Consider the following 15,529-nt stretch of genomic DNA (forward strand, 5'->3'; position numbering starts at 1 on the left):
CTTCCATGAGCCTTGGGCAATGTGCACACACCTACTGTTGGGTTTCTATGGCCATGATGAGGCGCTGTGATTAGCCATGATGAAGCACTATGCTCCAACTGGGGAGGAACGGGTTTGTTTTGCTTATACTTACACATTGTAATTCATCGTTGAAGGAAGTAAGAACAGGAACTCACACAGACCAGGAACCTGGAGGCAGGAGCTGGTGCAGAGGCAACGGAGGGGTGCTGCTTACTGGCTTGCTCAGCTTGCTTTCTTGTAGAAACCAGGACCACCAGCCCAGGGGTAGCATCACCCCACCAATCACTAAGAAAATGCCCTACAGCTCAATATTATGGAGGCATTTCCTTCATGAGGTTCCCTCCTCTCGGATGACTTTAACTTGTGTCAGCGACCTGAAGCTACCCAGCTGCTAAACAGCTGTCGGCTCCTCCGTACACCTAGTGCCTGAACCCGGAAAGTCACTTCTAGGAAGTTGAGTTCAAGCTGAGAAAGCCTCTTGACATTCAGTTTGGGCTTTTTTTTTTTCAAATAAAATTGCACTTTCCCAAGTTGGAGCCTTCAGTAGACTCTCCAGAATGGCCCATTACACCCAGCTTATGGCGTTCTAGAGTTCTCTAGCCTGCAGTTCAGATTCTCCTGGTCCTGGAAAGCTACCCAAAGGCCCATGAGCCATATTGTGAGGTACAAGGATGGCCTTCCTTATCAATATGCATTTCTTCCATCCATTGTATTCTTATCGCTATGGCAAAGAACCTGAACAGAAACAACCTAAGGGTACCCTCCTGGTGGGAGAGACACCAAAGAAAGGGATTTCCCAGGGTGAGGCTCACCCTCGCTTTGCAGGTGTTTGGACTCCTGGGGTCTCCCCAGCTCTGGGAAACTCAACTGCATGAGTTATTACTATGGGGGACTGCTTTTCCCTGTGTTTTAGTTTAAAATAGAGTATTGGAGCCGGAGAGATGGCTTAGTGGTTAAGAGTGCCAGCTGCTCTTCCAGATGCCCTGGGTTCAGTTCTCAGTACCCATGTGGTGGCTCACAACCACTTAGAATGCGGTCCCAGGAATTCCAGCACATCTCTGGCCTCCTTGGGCACTGCACACATATGGTACACAGACACGCATGCAGTCAAAACTGCCACCAGCTCAAGGAATGAAGGGATTATTTTTGAATGAAAAAAAAAAAGACAAGGAAGGACAGGACTGCTCCTAGGTGTGCTGGGGTAAGCATTTGTTGTAGATAAAAGAGAGCAGAGGTGGGGACGTTTGGGAGAGTCTGACTGAACATGACCTTGACTGGGCTACCAGAGGGGAGGGGAGGGGAGAACGAGGTGAGTAAAGGGTAGACAAAAGGGCCGTACCCAAACAGACAGGGACCGAGGGATGGTGGGGGAACCTGGTGGCCAGGTACACTTTGATATATCAAATAGGCACCTCAGCCATTTGTCCCAGGTTTGAGACCTAACTATTTTGGCTTATAGTTTCAGGGTGCAGTCCATCAGTGGCATTGTGACAAAAGCTATTCTGGCTATAGTGGGAGGAGCACGCAACAAGGTCACATGACAGCCACAGTCAGGAAGCAGGGAAAGGTGGATGCTCACTGGGCTGGTCTACTCTCCCCAGTTAAAGTTTGTCGGAGACAGTCTCACAGTGATACCTAATCCAGTTCGACTAACAAAGAAGTTGAGCTACCTCACGTGGGAAAACATTTGGGCCTCTCAGTGTGGACAACAAAAGTAACTTTGCACTTCCTTATGTGCCTCTTGGTAACAACTTCCTCGCTACTCGGAAGCTTCCAGTAGGTCTAGCTCAGCGCCAGACACTTAGCAAATTCCTGTAGGTTCAGGAGATAGATCTGCCACCCTCTTTGTGGAGGAAGGCAGTTCAGGCACGTTCAACCATTTTCTCTTCTGGAGTTCCTCGATGAGCAGCAAGGCCAGATTCTACCTATATTGGTTTCCCATGACAAAGTGTTGCTAGCCTCCTGACTTCTCTGTACCCTCTGAGAAGCCAGGCATCTGAACCACAGACATCTGGTGGCGCTTCCTCTGGAGGATCCTTCACGTCTCTCTCAGTTTCTCTTTGCTCTCAGAGCACCTTGGCCTGGGTCCCGAACCCTACCTGGCCTTCCCAAGGACTTTGCCTTCTCACTATCTCTCCTCTGGGTACCTTACCTCTATTGTCATGGAAGGACAACACCTCGTCAGGACAACCTCATCTCTAGGGCTTTATTTTGATATCTGAAGAAGAATTTTTTTTTCTGACATAAAACACTTTCCATCTCAGGTACATCTTAATGACACACTGTTCAACTGCTAAGCAGCCATGGCTGCCTCTCAGGCACCTGCTGTCCCCATGGCTGCTATCCGCCATCTTCCGCCAACTCAAGGAGATTGCCTATTTCCTAATCTGAGCTTTTAGTCCCCAAACCTTGGGTGCTTATTCTGTTAACCAGTGGGAAAGGGGGGACAAATTAATGAGGAACTCCCCAGCAAAGTGATTAATGCCGGGCATGATGGCACATGCTCTTATTCACAAAAGGTGGGAGGTAGACTCGCGGGGATCAGGAGGTCAGTGCCAACCTGGGCTGTGTGAAACCCTGCTCACAACACCACCTGGAAAACTCAGAGGAGGGGTAGGAAGCACAACAGCTCAAGGGCAGGAATGGGCAAGGAATCCCAGGACTGGCAGACAGTGAGGTGACAGATGCGGGTGGGCTCAGGGCCATCAAGAGGCTAGGTGACAAGACTGGGGAGCTGGACCAGTATGGTGCCCACAGTCTCACCCAAGCAGCAGAGAGAGCCTGGAGAAGGCCGCTGGTAAGCAGACAGATGTGGCCGTGGAGAAGAGAGGGTCCTGGCATGCTGCCTCAGCTCTGGGATTCTGGATGTCCGGTACCTGGTACCTCTCTTGGAGATGCTGAGTTTGCAAGATTTTGTTTAGAGACCCTTGAAGAGCGGGGAGCTGGGGCTTTCTCTGGTCACACGTGGACTGTGGAGACTGCCTTCTCTTGCTTAGTTGCTAAGGAGGGTTTGTGTGGTATAGTCACTGCCCAACCGGATGGCAGAGCTTGGAGGTCCCCCCTCATGGAGGCTGCTGCTTGTGAGGACAATAAGAATTCTGGGTTGTTAGAAAAGATCTCTAAGCCTGCTGTTCCCACTATGGCCCACAGACACCCCCCTCCCAATACCAGTGCCAGCATCGGCACCAGCGGCCCCCAGAACTTTGCCAGAAATGCCTAGTCTGGGCCCAGAAGATCCACAGTGCCATCAATAGCTGCTGGTTCTTTGATCCCAGTAGACTCCTCCAGGCCCTGGCCCAGAGAATACTTTTGGTTCTTTATGTTATCAGTTGTGGGGCGGGGCCATGCTACAGGAATGCACGTATTGTAGTGCACGTGTGGAGGTCAGAGGTCAGCCTCCGGTGTCAGGCCTCACCTTTCACCTTGTTTGAGACAGACCCTTTGTTGCTTCCTCTGGCATCCGCCAGGCTAGCTGGCCCATGAGCTTGTGGAGATCCTGTCCTCCCCTTGCATCTCACCATAGTGTCCTGCTTTACTGGGCTCGGGGAATCAGAGCCTTAGGACGTCACAGTTGCATAGCAAGTGTCTTATCAGTGAGCAAACTTCTAGTTCTGGGTCTTTACACTGCGTTGAGCTGTCACAGAATGCCTGAGACTGAGTAACTCGCAGGGAACAAAGATGAATTTCTTACAGTTCTAGAAGCCGGGTCCAATATCAAGGGACCTGCATCTGGCAAGAGCCTTCATGTTGAAGTGTCCCGAGGCAGAAAATGGAAGAACAAGGGGAACAGGAATGAGAGAAGAGAAAGCAGGATGGGTCGGGACCCGCTCTGGCAATGCCAGCGTTGATCCCTCCTGACTTAGTCTTCTCTTAAAGATTTCACCTCTTAACACATGCATTGGGGTTAAGTTTCCATCCCTTGCTTCTGATGGCTATAGTCAACCCAGACCTGAGAGTACAATCTCAATGATGACAAAGCTACTGTGTGCTGAGCCACTGCTCTGGACCGAGCATGGATCTAAGGGCCCACGCAGCCACCTGACTCTCTGGCCCCCAGTGAAGCACTCTGGACACTTGCCTCAGTTTGCAGACCTGAGACTCACCTCAAGGCTAGTTTGGATGATCGCATTTTGAAAGGAGAGACCAAAGCCAAGAAAGGAAAGGGGACCTTCTCGGGGAAATATAGTAAGTGGTAGACTAGGAATCAAAACCAGGCTTCCTGGACCAGTGCTTTCCCCCATCGCCTCTCCACTGAATGCAGAGTCTCAGCTAGTACTGCCTTTTGTGTTTGTTTTGAGAAACCCCACCATTTACCAGCACCCTTACAAAGGATGAAGGATGGGTGAATGGTGGATGGAAGAATAGATGGGGGGTGGATGAGTGGATAGGTGGGTGCCCGTGTGCATAGATGGATGGATGAGAGCAGGTAGGGAGGCAGGAATTATATACATATGGATGAGTGGATGGGTGGATGAGTGGATGGATGGATGGATGGATGGATGGATGGATGGATGGATGGATGGATGAGAGAAAAGAGGAGAGGGATAGAAGAAGAAGAATGATAGTCTTCAGAGGACAAACTTAGATCAGAGCTGTCATTTCCTCTGAACACTGTTCTCTAGAGGCTGGCTGGGGTTGCCCAGCAGGGCGGCTGGATTTCTCCCTGTGTGGGGCAGGATGAATAATCATGGAATCCACATTTCTTAAAAGTTGCTGGAAAACTGACCTTTATTGATAGCCTGGGGATGATTGTTACAGAGTAATACCATATTGGCTACTGGGTGGGCTGCTGATCATGTTCTGTAGCACCCCACAAGGCTGTTTGCCCACATAAGTACAAAAGTTAGTCATGTAGTACAGGTAACCAGACGAGAGTTGGCAGCTCTCATCCCGCGGGTTCTGGGGATGTTTGGAGCAGAGGATCCTGTGTGGCAGGGCATCCTGCCCGCTGTAGGACATCAAGCGGCCTCCCTGGCCTCTATCCATTAGATTTCAATAGCCTATCTCATGTTGTGACAATCACTGGTGTCTGAGGCTGGGGAGACAGCTCAGTCAGTAAAATGCTTGCTGCACAGCGTGAGGATCCAAGGTCGGATCCCTGGCACCGTGTAAAAGCATGGCAGCAATCCTCTAACCTGGGCATTGCGGATATGGACACAGGCAGATAGATCACTGTTGCTCACTGGCCAGCCGGCCTGCGTAGCTGAAGCAGCGAGCTTTAGGTCCCATGAGAGGACAACCGAGGAAGACAGCCGACGCCTATCTCTGACCTTAATATGTGGTTATGCATCCACCCGCACACAAATGTCGGTGCAAAATCAAAACGTTGCTATCACAGTTGCGACCTGTTTGTTTGCACTCGGTAACCCTTACAAGCCATTGAAGTTGCTCTTTGGGCCCTTGGTATTGATTGTGAGTTATTGCATAGTGTGTAACCTCACATCAGCTACTGAAAAACCTGTATAATTGCCCCCGCTACCAGGGAGGAAATCAGTGCCGCAGAGGTTAAGCAGGTCGCCCAGGGTTCCATTTCAGAATTCTATTTCAGGCAGCACGAAGCTCGGTGTGAACTCTGAAATCAGAGCCAGGGCAACTGAGCCCTGAGTTTGACCTCTGCTCTCTTTGTGCCTTTCGTGGGTCAACAGAAAGCCAGGTTCCCCTGCACGCGCACGAACGTGAGCCGTAGCCATGTGCGCCTCACAGCTGACTCTGCTTTCTGTGAGAAGTCTTTCTGGAGGGACTGCGTTCCTGTCCCCAAATGAACAGAGCTTTGTGAAATGAGGCTGGCCTGGCAGAAATGTCCCTCCTGTGACCAAGTTGCTAAGTTCCCTGGCCGTGTCCTTGTGTTTTGGGCAATTGATGGTTAATTTTGCAACATCCTGCTTCCTCTATTCAGCAAAATAAGCTCCGAGCTGCTGCTGTGTGCACGGGCCCTGCACAAGGCCCTGGGAACAAACAGTTCCTGTGCCTGCTGGGTGCCTGGCTCCCAGCTGAGGGCTTCCTTTCCAAGCACTCTTTGGTGGAAGCCACACAATTCCTCCAGGAGACAGGTGCAATGGCTGTCCCCATCTTACAAAAGAGGAGAGTATGCACAGAGGGTAGGATAACCTGTCTGGGACCACACTGCTTAAAGCCAAGTAGTGGGATTCATCACCCACAATCCATCCCTTCCCGTGTTGCCTCCAGGCCTGAGGATGGACACCGTTGTGCCTTGTTCTCCACCGTGCAGAACCGTCTGACGGGTGGCAGGATGAACATGTCAACAGGAAGAGTAATACTAGGGACAGCCAGGTGGTGCATGCCTGTAATCCAGCACTCGGGATGCAGGGTCCAGAGGACTGAGGATCTGAGACCAGCCTGGGCTACAGAACGTCTTTGCCTTTAAACAAAACAAAACAGCAATTCTGGCTGCCTTTGGTTGTGTACTGCATGCCTCCAGTGCTGGCCAGACTCAATCAATAGCCTCCGGTTACTCCTCAGCAAAGGCAGAGGTAGCATGCCCAAGACCCTGGGTTCCGTCCTCGTGCCCATGCATGCCCAGACACACACACAGGCACACACCACAGTTGGGATCAAGGGCATGGGCCACTTCTCTACCAGGGAGCCAGTGGTCCTGGGCAAGTGACCCAGTGACCAAACCAGTGCTGTTTCCTCTGAACAATGGTGTGAGTAGTTATGCCTGCCTCCTTTTGAAATGAAGAAGGTTTGTGAAAAGCAGGGTAGAACAAAAGGATAGCTCAGAATGTGGCCCAGAATGGGCATTGGAGAGCATTAATGGTCTGCTGGCATATTGTTCCTTGGGCGGTTGGATGGCATCTCCCAGACTCTGCTCTTCTTCTCCTGTATCTTTGCTTGGATTTCCCGCCTGGCTCTATCCTGCCTTGCCATAGGCCAAAGCAGCTTTGTTTAGCAACCAATGAGAGCAACACATATCCACGGTGTACAGAAAGACATCCCACAGCACTAGGGTTTCTCTGTCCCTCTAGCCAGCTCCCAAACCACAACACAGAGATTTAGTAATTCTGAAAGCTCAACCAGCAACTTAGGCTTATTTTTAACTAACTCTTTTTTTAAAAAAAATATATTTATTTATTTATTATGTATACAGCATTCCTTCCATGTATGTCTGCAGGCCAGAAAAGGGCACCAGACCCCATTACAGATGGTTGTGAGCCACCATATGGTTGCTAGGAATTGAACTCAGGACCTTTGGAAGAACAGTCAGTGCTCTTAACCTCTGAGCCATCTCACCAGCCCCTTTAACTAACTCTTATAACTTAAATTAATCTTATAACTTTTAATCTGTATTCTTTTATGTGGCTTAGTTACCTTTACTTTGTAATGTCCATGCTGCTTACTCTTCATCCCTGCTGTCTCCGCCTTCTTCACAGCATTCTCCATGCCTGGAAATCCTGCCTAGCTATTGACTGTTCAGCTTTTTATTAAACCAATTACAGTAACATAGCTTCACACAGTGTAATCAAATATCTCGTAACAGGAGACAGACAGAAAAAAAAAGTAGGCAATCAAAACTACCAACATATTTATTTTTGTTTGCTTGAGACAAGGTCCCAAGATGATCCTCCTGCCTCCACCTCCTAAGCGCTGGGATTATAGGCATGTACCACCAGGTCTGGTTTATGCACCGCTGAGGGTAGAAGCCAGGACTTCATGCATGTTAGGGAAGCACTCTGTCAACTGAGCTGCATCCCTAGCTCCAAAACTGCCCATCTAAATGGTGGTTAGTAGGAACTGCTGTTGCTGAGGCAACAGAGGCCATGGCGTGGCATCCACAACGGCTTCCCAGAGGAGGTGACCCCCGAGAAGGAACTGAGCTATGCAGAAACCTCAGGCAGAATGTTCTAAGTATTGCCAGAGCTGGGCTCATAATAAAGGCTTGGGGGAGGGGCTTAGACAGTTGAGCTCTATGCCCAGTGCCCCCCCATGTCCTCTGGGAAGGAAAGACTCTGAGCTCCTGAAAAAAAAATCTCACAGAGATGGCAAAGGTCTTTTGTGTCATGTGGGGCTGTGGACACAGCAGAGAATCTGGTGGACCAGGAGGACTGTGGTCTGTCAGTGGGTGCACCTACTAAGCCAGGTATAGACAGACAGGAGCAGGCAGAGAAACCTGAGCTGTGTGGCTGGCATTCTGATGAACTGAGCCAGACAAGAGTCTGCACAATTGTGGGGAACAGAATGGCTGAGGCTGGGTGCTCCTGGTGAGGAGCCAGTGGCCTCTCCAGGGAGCTGGTATTTAAGTTGAAGCTTGACTGGTGGACAAGGACCAACCTGGCAGTGCACAGGGGAGGTACTGCCCAGACAGCAAGCATGCAAGTATAAAGGGCCTGACGTCAGTGCATGCTTGGCTCCTGGGCTGGACTGATGGTTGATGCCTGAAGCAAAGACCAGTAGTAGAGGATGTGAGAGAAGCTGGCAGGCAGGGCCTGGGAATGGACAGTCTTGCAGGCCATGACAAGATGTGTTGGTTTCTTTCTAAAGACATGGAAGCTGTTAGACTTTAAAGCTGGGATAGAAAATGATCTGCTAGGTTTTCGTGGACCTCTTTGGCCACCGTGGGGCAAATGGAATGCATGGGGCCAGCAGGGTGACCGGAGGTGGTAGACCAATGGCCATAGTCATGCCAAGTGGAGCAAAGTGCTCAAACCCAGTAGTCTGTTCTTAGGAGACACGGCTCTGGCCTTAGCTGATGGCCTGGATGCTGGGCTGGGAGAACCAGAAGTCTCTAGACCAGCGGTTCTCAACCTTCCTAATGCTACGATCCTTTAATACAGATCCTCATGTTGTGGTGACCATAAAATTATTTTCATTACCATTTTTTTATGTATACAGGTGCTTTGTCTGTATACATGCCTGCAGACCTGAAGAGGACATCAGATTGTGAGCTGCCATGTAGATGCTGGGAACTGAACTCAGGACCTCTGGAGGAGCAGCCCATGCTCTTAACCACTGACCCATCTCTCCAGCCCCCTCTTTGCTACTTCTTAATTGTAATTTTGCTACTGTTATAAATTGTCATATGGAAATATTAGATGCACAGGATGTCTGATATGTGACCCCTGTGAAAAGGTCGTTCGACCCCCAAAGGGGTCCACGATCCACAAGTTGAGAGCCACTGCTTCAGACCAATGCCCAGGGTGGATGGATGGCATGGGCTGCTCTTCCAGGGGTCCTGAGTTCCCAGCTCCTACATGGCAGCTCACAATCTGATGCCCTCTTCAGGTCTGCAGGCATGCATCAATGACAGCTTACAAGTTAGCTGACCACCTGGTAAGCTGGTAGGAGACCTGTTCCAAACTGCCCGACATAGTCCAGGACCCGGGAGCCACCCATCTCCCTCCCTCAAACAGCTCTGCTCCCGGGCACGCAGCCCAGCCCCCAGTCTTTGAAATGACTCTTTCCTGATGCTTCCCCTTCCCGGGAAGGGGCCTAGTGCCTGATATTACCACCCTGCTTATTAACTAAGTCCCCGTGCACGTGGCAGCCTGAATCACCACAGCCTTGACCGATGGAGCATGCATTGCCGGCTAATTACAATCGCCACCCATTAATCACCCCAGCCAAGCCTTCTCCACAGCTTGATTATCTCCGGGCGTCACAAGCTTCCCTTCAAAGAAAAAGGAGTGCCTTTGTCTGTGTGAGCCCAGTGACCCCAAGACGCGACACACTTGTCTGTCCCTGGGCACGTAGGCAGCTCCCATTATAGTATGTATGTCTGAGGACTCTGAGGACCCCATCCCTGCCCCGGCCAGCGTGTGTGTGTGTGTGTGTGTGTGTGTGTGGCTAAGAATGGAGCCCAGGCCAGCTTGTGTGTGTGTGTGTGTGTGTGTGTGTGTGTGTGTGTGTGTGTGTGTGTGTGGCTAAGAATGGAGCCCAGTGCATGTTAGATCAGCTCTGCCGCTGAACTGTATCTCCAGCCAGCAATCCTCATCCCTGCTATGTTCCTCAGATATCGCGGATGGGCAACAGGTATTGAAAACGGCACGTCTGACTATTCGTGTCTCCACAGGGCCCATGAGACTGTGCAGCGGCTGAATGCCAAGTCCTGTGACTCTCTGGGGGAAAGAAAATCTGATTTTAAGCTCTTATGTTGCACCTCACTAAAGGCAGACGCTGCAGTAGAACATGTGGATGAGTCAGAGTGTCATCTAGCCTGACACAGGCAAGCCTGTCACACAGGAATGCCAGGAGAGAGGCTACATGCAGGACCATAGGCCCCAGCACAGGTGTGGTCTGGAGAGGGTCCAAGGCTTAGCTTGAGGAAAAGAAAGTGTCAAAGCTCAGTAGAATCTGGGCCATCAGAGGTGTGTCCCCCTCAGCTCTGGAACCTCTGACTTTGCTACCCTACATGACTTTGGAATTGCATCCAGATGAAGCATCTTGAGATGGGGAGATAGTTCTGGATGGAGATGGTGGTATGATGGAGCCCCAGGGTCCCTGGAGGAGAGAGAGGAGATCCAATAAGAAGCAGAGGTTGGAGTAATACGATCAAGAGCCAAGGCTTCTAGAAACTGGGAAAGGGGATGGGCACTGTCGCAGAATGAAGTGGGCTACTTAGTGAGCTCAAGGTCAGCTTTTGGGATACATAGCAAAACCTTATATGAAGACAGGAGCGGGTTACATGTGAGAACCTGGTGACTGTGAAATGGCTCGGTCTCTAAAGTGCTTGCCCCGAGTTCAGTCCCTAGCATTGACATAAAAACCCCGTCCAGAGACACATGCTTGTAATCCCGGCACTGGGGAGGCAAGAACAGGAGCATCCCTGGGACCTGATGGTCAGACTAGCCAAACTGGCAAGCTCTGGGTTCAGTGAGAGACCCTGTCTCCAAAGATAAGGTGAAGAGAGGTGGAGGAAAAACCTGTTGACCTCTGACCTCTACACAAATACATGAACATGTACACATTTCTCTCTCTCCCTCTGTTATACATACACACATGCACACACATATGACAGACACACATACACACACAGCATGTACAAAATCTCAGAAAGGCTGGGGACAGATCCTCCCCGACTCCCTGAGAGAATCCATCCAGCTATCACCTTGATTTGGAATCTGCATCCACAGCACTGTAAAATGATCAGCTTGCCCTATCTGGGCCAGTGAGATGGCTCCATGGTTAAAATAACCCAAGTTCAATCCCCGGGACTCACATAGTGGAGGGGAAGAACTGACTCCTGCGAGTTGTCCTCTGACCTCCACACATATGCCATGGTTTACATACATATGTACATACACACACCTGACCTCCACACATATGCCATGGTTTACATACATACATACATACATACATACATACATACACACACACACCTGATCTCCACACATATGCCATGGCTTACATAATACATACATACATACACACACCTGACCTCCACACATATGCCATGGTTTACATACATACATACATACATACATACACACCTGACCTCCACACATATGCCATGGTTTACATACATACATACATACATACATACACACCTGACCTCCACACATATGTCATGGCATACATACATACATACACACCTGACCTCCACACATATGCCATGGTTTACATACATACATACATACATACATACATACATACATACACACCTGACCTCCACACATATGCCATGGTTTACATACATACATACATACATACATACACACCTGACCTCCACACATATGCCATGGTTTACATACATACATACATACATACATACACACCTGACCTCCACACATATGTCATGGCATACATACATACATACACACCTGACCTCCACACATATGCCATGGTTTACATACATACATACATACATACATACACACCTGACCTCCACACATATGCCATGGTTTACATACATACATACATACATACATACACACCTGACCTCCACACATATGCCATGGTTTACATACATACATACATACATACACACCTGACCTCCACACATATGCCATGGTTTACATACATACATACATACATACATACACACCTGACCTCCACACATATGCCATGATTTACATACATACATACATACATACATACATACACACACACACACCTGACCTCCACACATATGCCATGGCTTACATACATACATACATATACACACACACACAATTATTAATTTAAGAAAAAAGATTATACCTGGGCATTTTATTGTAGCAACATAAACAAATTCCTAGATCTTAGCATTCTGAAGCCCTGCTGTGAGAGACTATTTGTCATCCAAGAATCAGCGGCTCACATGACCCAAGACCACTAGGACAGAAAATGGAGACTGTCCACTTGGAGCATTATAGGCACACAGGGATGTGTGGCCTTGTGTGCTTGGGTCAGGGGGCAGAGCCACTCCTGAGTCTGGCTTCCCTGGGGCTTTTTGGGTTTTTTTTGTCTCCAGGTTTGGGTTTTGCTGTTTGCACCACTGCTAACATCTCTGAACTGATTCTCTGGATGTTCTGTTACCTTTCAAGGACACTACGACGCCCGAGCAAGAGTCCTCGTTTGTCATGTGACTTCCCTGCTCCAGGTGCCCGTGGAGGAGCTTGATATACTCGAAGAGGCATTTCTGGAGAGCCTGAAGGACACCAAAGAGGAGGAGTCGGAGTAAGATAGCCTTGCGGGCCCTGGTAGAAGCCTAAATTCCACTTGAGGGCTTTTGCCCATCATGGGTTGTAGCATGAATATTAAAAACTCAGAGTCAGATATTGGGGTTCAACCTGAAGATCAGGAAAGCAAAGCAACCAGCCACTGGCTCTTATCTCTTTCTCAGACCGAACTGGTGATCCTGCCTCCAGAAATCCTCAGAATGAGACAGAGCTGAGACCTGTCACAGTTTTATATTCTACTCTAGTGCTGGGATTAAAGGTGTGCCCCACTACCGCCTGGCCTCTGTGGCTAACTTGTGTAGCTACTGGGATTAAAGGTGTGTGTTACGACTATCTGGTCTGTAAGGCTGACCAGTGAGGTTGTTTTACTCTCTGGTCTTCAGGCAAGCTTTATTTATTAGAATACAAATGAAATGCCTCTACAGTGGGTTCCCTTCCCAAGTAGAGGTCTTGCGGTGAGGTAGACGGAGCACTGGACAAAGTCCCAGTGGCCCTGACTCGCTGTGTGACCTTAGCAAGTCACTTGCCACCCTCTCTGGGCTTAGCTATGTTTACAAGAAGAAATATTTATTAAAGGCCCTGGATGTGTGGCCGCCATCCAGTGGTCCCGACGCCCTTGTCCACCTCAAGCTTTTATGACACTGTCTGCGGGCCCACATGAACCATCCGCTACTTTACCACAGACGGGTGGCCTCCTTTCTCTCACCACAGTATCCCTGGATATAAGATGGCGATAACAATAGTGCCCTCTCAGGGTCACTGGAGAAAGGAATGTGTGACCCTGTCAGAAAATGCTCAGCCCAGGACTGGCATGTGGCAAGGGCCTGACAGATGAGCCCTCCCGTTCACAAACCCCTGCACCGTGTGTGTGGTCGGGAATGTGAACGGATGTGGGGAGATAGCTCAGAAAGTGCTGGCCTTAGAATCACTGAACCGGAGGTGGATCCCAGAACCAGCAAAAGCTGGTAATGGTGGTATACACTTGGATCCTTGGCACTCATCAGTCAGGCAGCCTAGCCAAACTGGTGAGTTTCAGGCCATGGAGAGACCTGCCTCAAAAGTAAAAAAAAAAAAAAAAAGAAAGAAAGAAAAAAAAAAAAAGAAATAGTGAATGGTATCTGAGAAATGCCAAACAGGACTTGTCCTCTGGCAACATGCGCACATGCACACACACGCGCACACACACACACACACACACGCGCGCGCGCACACACACACACACGCACACATCAAGCACCTTGCCGCCATCACCCATGTTCACACTAAGGGCGTGGGAAGGAAAAGCAACCTTGTGACTTGGCCAGCGCCCAGCTCTGAGCATCGTCTAATCCAGTATCGTAAATCAACCCCAGTGCCCTCCTGATCCTGGCCTGCTGCACCAGGCACTAGGCATTGCAGCCCAGCACAGGCTTCTTCTCATCCCTCAGTTACCCCAGTTCAACCCAGTGGGAGGTAGAAATGTGAAGCCCAGTTCAGAGGCAGAGCCTGCTCCCCCAGAATAAAAGGAGGGGTGTTAGCAGTGGCAAGGATAGATTTTTTGGTCTCTCTGTGTAGTCCTGGTCTATTCTGGAACTTGCTATGTAGACCAGGCTAGCCTCAAATTCACAGAGCTCCACCTACTTCTGCCTCCTGAGTACTGGAATTGAAGGTGTGCTCCCCCACAGGCTCAGGTGGTTTGTTGAAATAACCTAAAGGGAGGATGAGGAGATGGTTCAGTCAGAAGAGTTTGCCATGCAAGTGTGAGGAACCAAATGTAGGCCTCCAGCACCCTGGGAACAGCAGCGAGCACCTGTAAACCTAGCGATGGCGGGTGGAGACAAGAGAGTCCCTGATACTAGTTGGGGAGCTCCAGGGTTCAGTGGGAGACCCTGTCCCAAAAAATCAAATGGAGCGTGATTGAGGAAGACACTTAATGTCAACCTCTGGTCTTCTCACACACAAACACACATATGCACATATATATGCACACTTACCCCATACACACACGCAAACACACACATGTGTGTGCATACACATACTTACCCACACACACACACACACACATATGTGCATACTTACTGTCGTTTACATACACACAAAAAAAATAATGTGAAAATATTCGTGTTTTGATGCTCAGAACTATACCAGGGAGCAAACAGCTGGACCTGGGCCAATAACCTTAACCAAAGGTCATTGTCACGAGAAAAATTACCACATTCTTTAGCTAGGTTCAAAGTGTGCTGGGCCTCACAGTCTGGAGAAGGAGAGACCTCCCAGTTAGTCAGTTAGTAGCTGAGGGTTTGTTACAGACAGAAGCATGTTACCTGGGGTGGGGGGCTGTGCCCACTCTGTCCATATCAAAGAGTCTGAGAAGATGGACTCCAGAAGTTCCAACACAACCCAGCTCCAAACTCCCTAGGGCCTCAGTTTCCTTACCTGCAAAATGGGGATAGCAATCAAGACCTATTGCCCAGGTTTCCTGTGGAACAGAAAGGAAGCAAACAGTGGGTCCATATAGTTCATCGTCTATGTATTAGCAGTGGGGTTGCAATTATGTTATTATTACATCGGAATGTGGAGTTTTCAGGGCTGTAGAGAGAGAGCTCTGGAATTCTCTAGGATTTGAGACCAAAGGAAAGCAGCTCTTCAGACCAGGGTCTCTATTGATTCTCCTGTGTGGGCTTGGGCAGGGTTTTTGTCTTCTCTGGGCACCAGGACCAGTCTGTCCCCTCTGTGTTAAGCGACTGGGTTCTACAGAAATTTCTTTTCCTATTAAGTCTTTTTAGTGAGTTTCTCTCTGGTGCTTCTTTGTGGGCAGGGCTCAGAATGTGACATACCACCCCAGTGTGCTCGGTCCTCACCTGAATGCTGGGACCATCCCAGCCTCCCTGGGCATTTATTGGCCTCACCTCTCC

The 15,529-nt window shown here is 49.4% G+C and overlaps 1 protein-coding gene across 7 annotated transcripts in view; it reads left to right on the top strand.

Moving 5' to 3' along the window:
- The window catches only part of Tmco4 (transmembrane and coiled-coil domains 4), a 68,454-nt gene that overhangs the window by 20,706 nt on the left and 32,219 nt on the right, over nucleotides 1–15,529 (top strand). For all 7 annotated transcript variants that reach the window (XM_075945734.1, XM_075945733.1, XM_075945727.1 and 4 more), the window contains one exon: nucleotides 12,501–12,633. In XM_075945734.1, coding sequence (XP_075801849.1) covers nucleotides 12,501–12,633 — 133 coding nt within the window. The remainder of the gene's footprint in view (nucleotides 1–12,500; nucleotides 12,634–15,529) is intronic.

Source organism: Microtus pennsylvanicus, chromosome 13, assembly GCF_037038515.1.
Source record: "Microtus pennsylvanicus isolate mMicPen1 chromosome 13, mMicPen1.hap1, whole genome shotgun sequence".
Classification (NCBI taxonomy): domain Eukaryota; kingdom Metazoa; phylum Chordata; class Mammalia; order Rodentia; family Cricetidae; genus Microtus; species Microtus pennsylvanicus.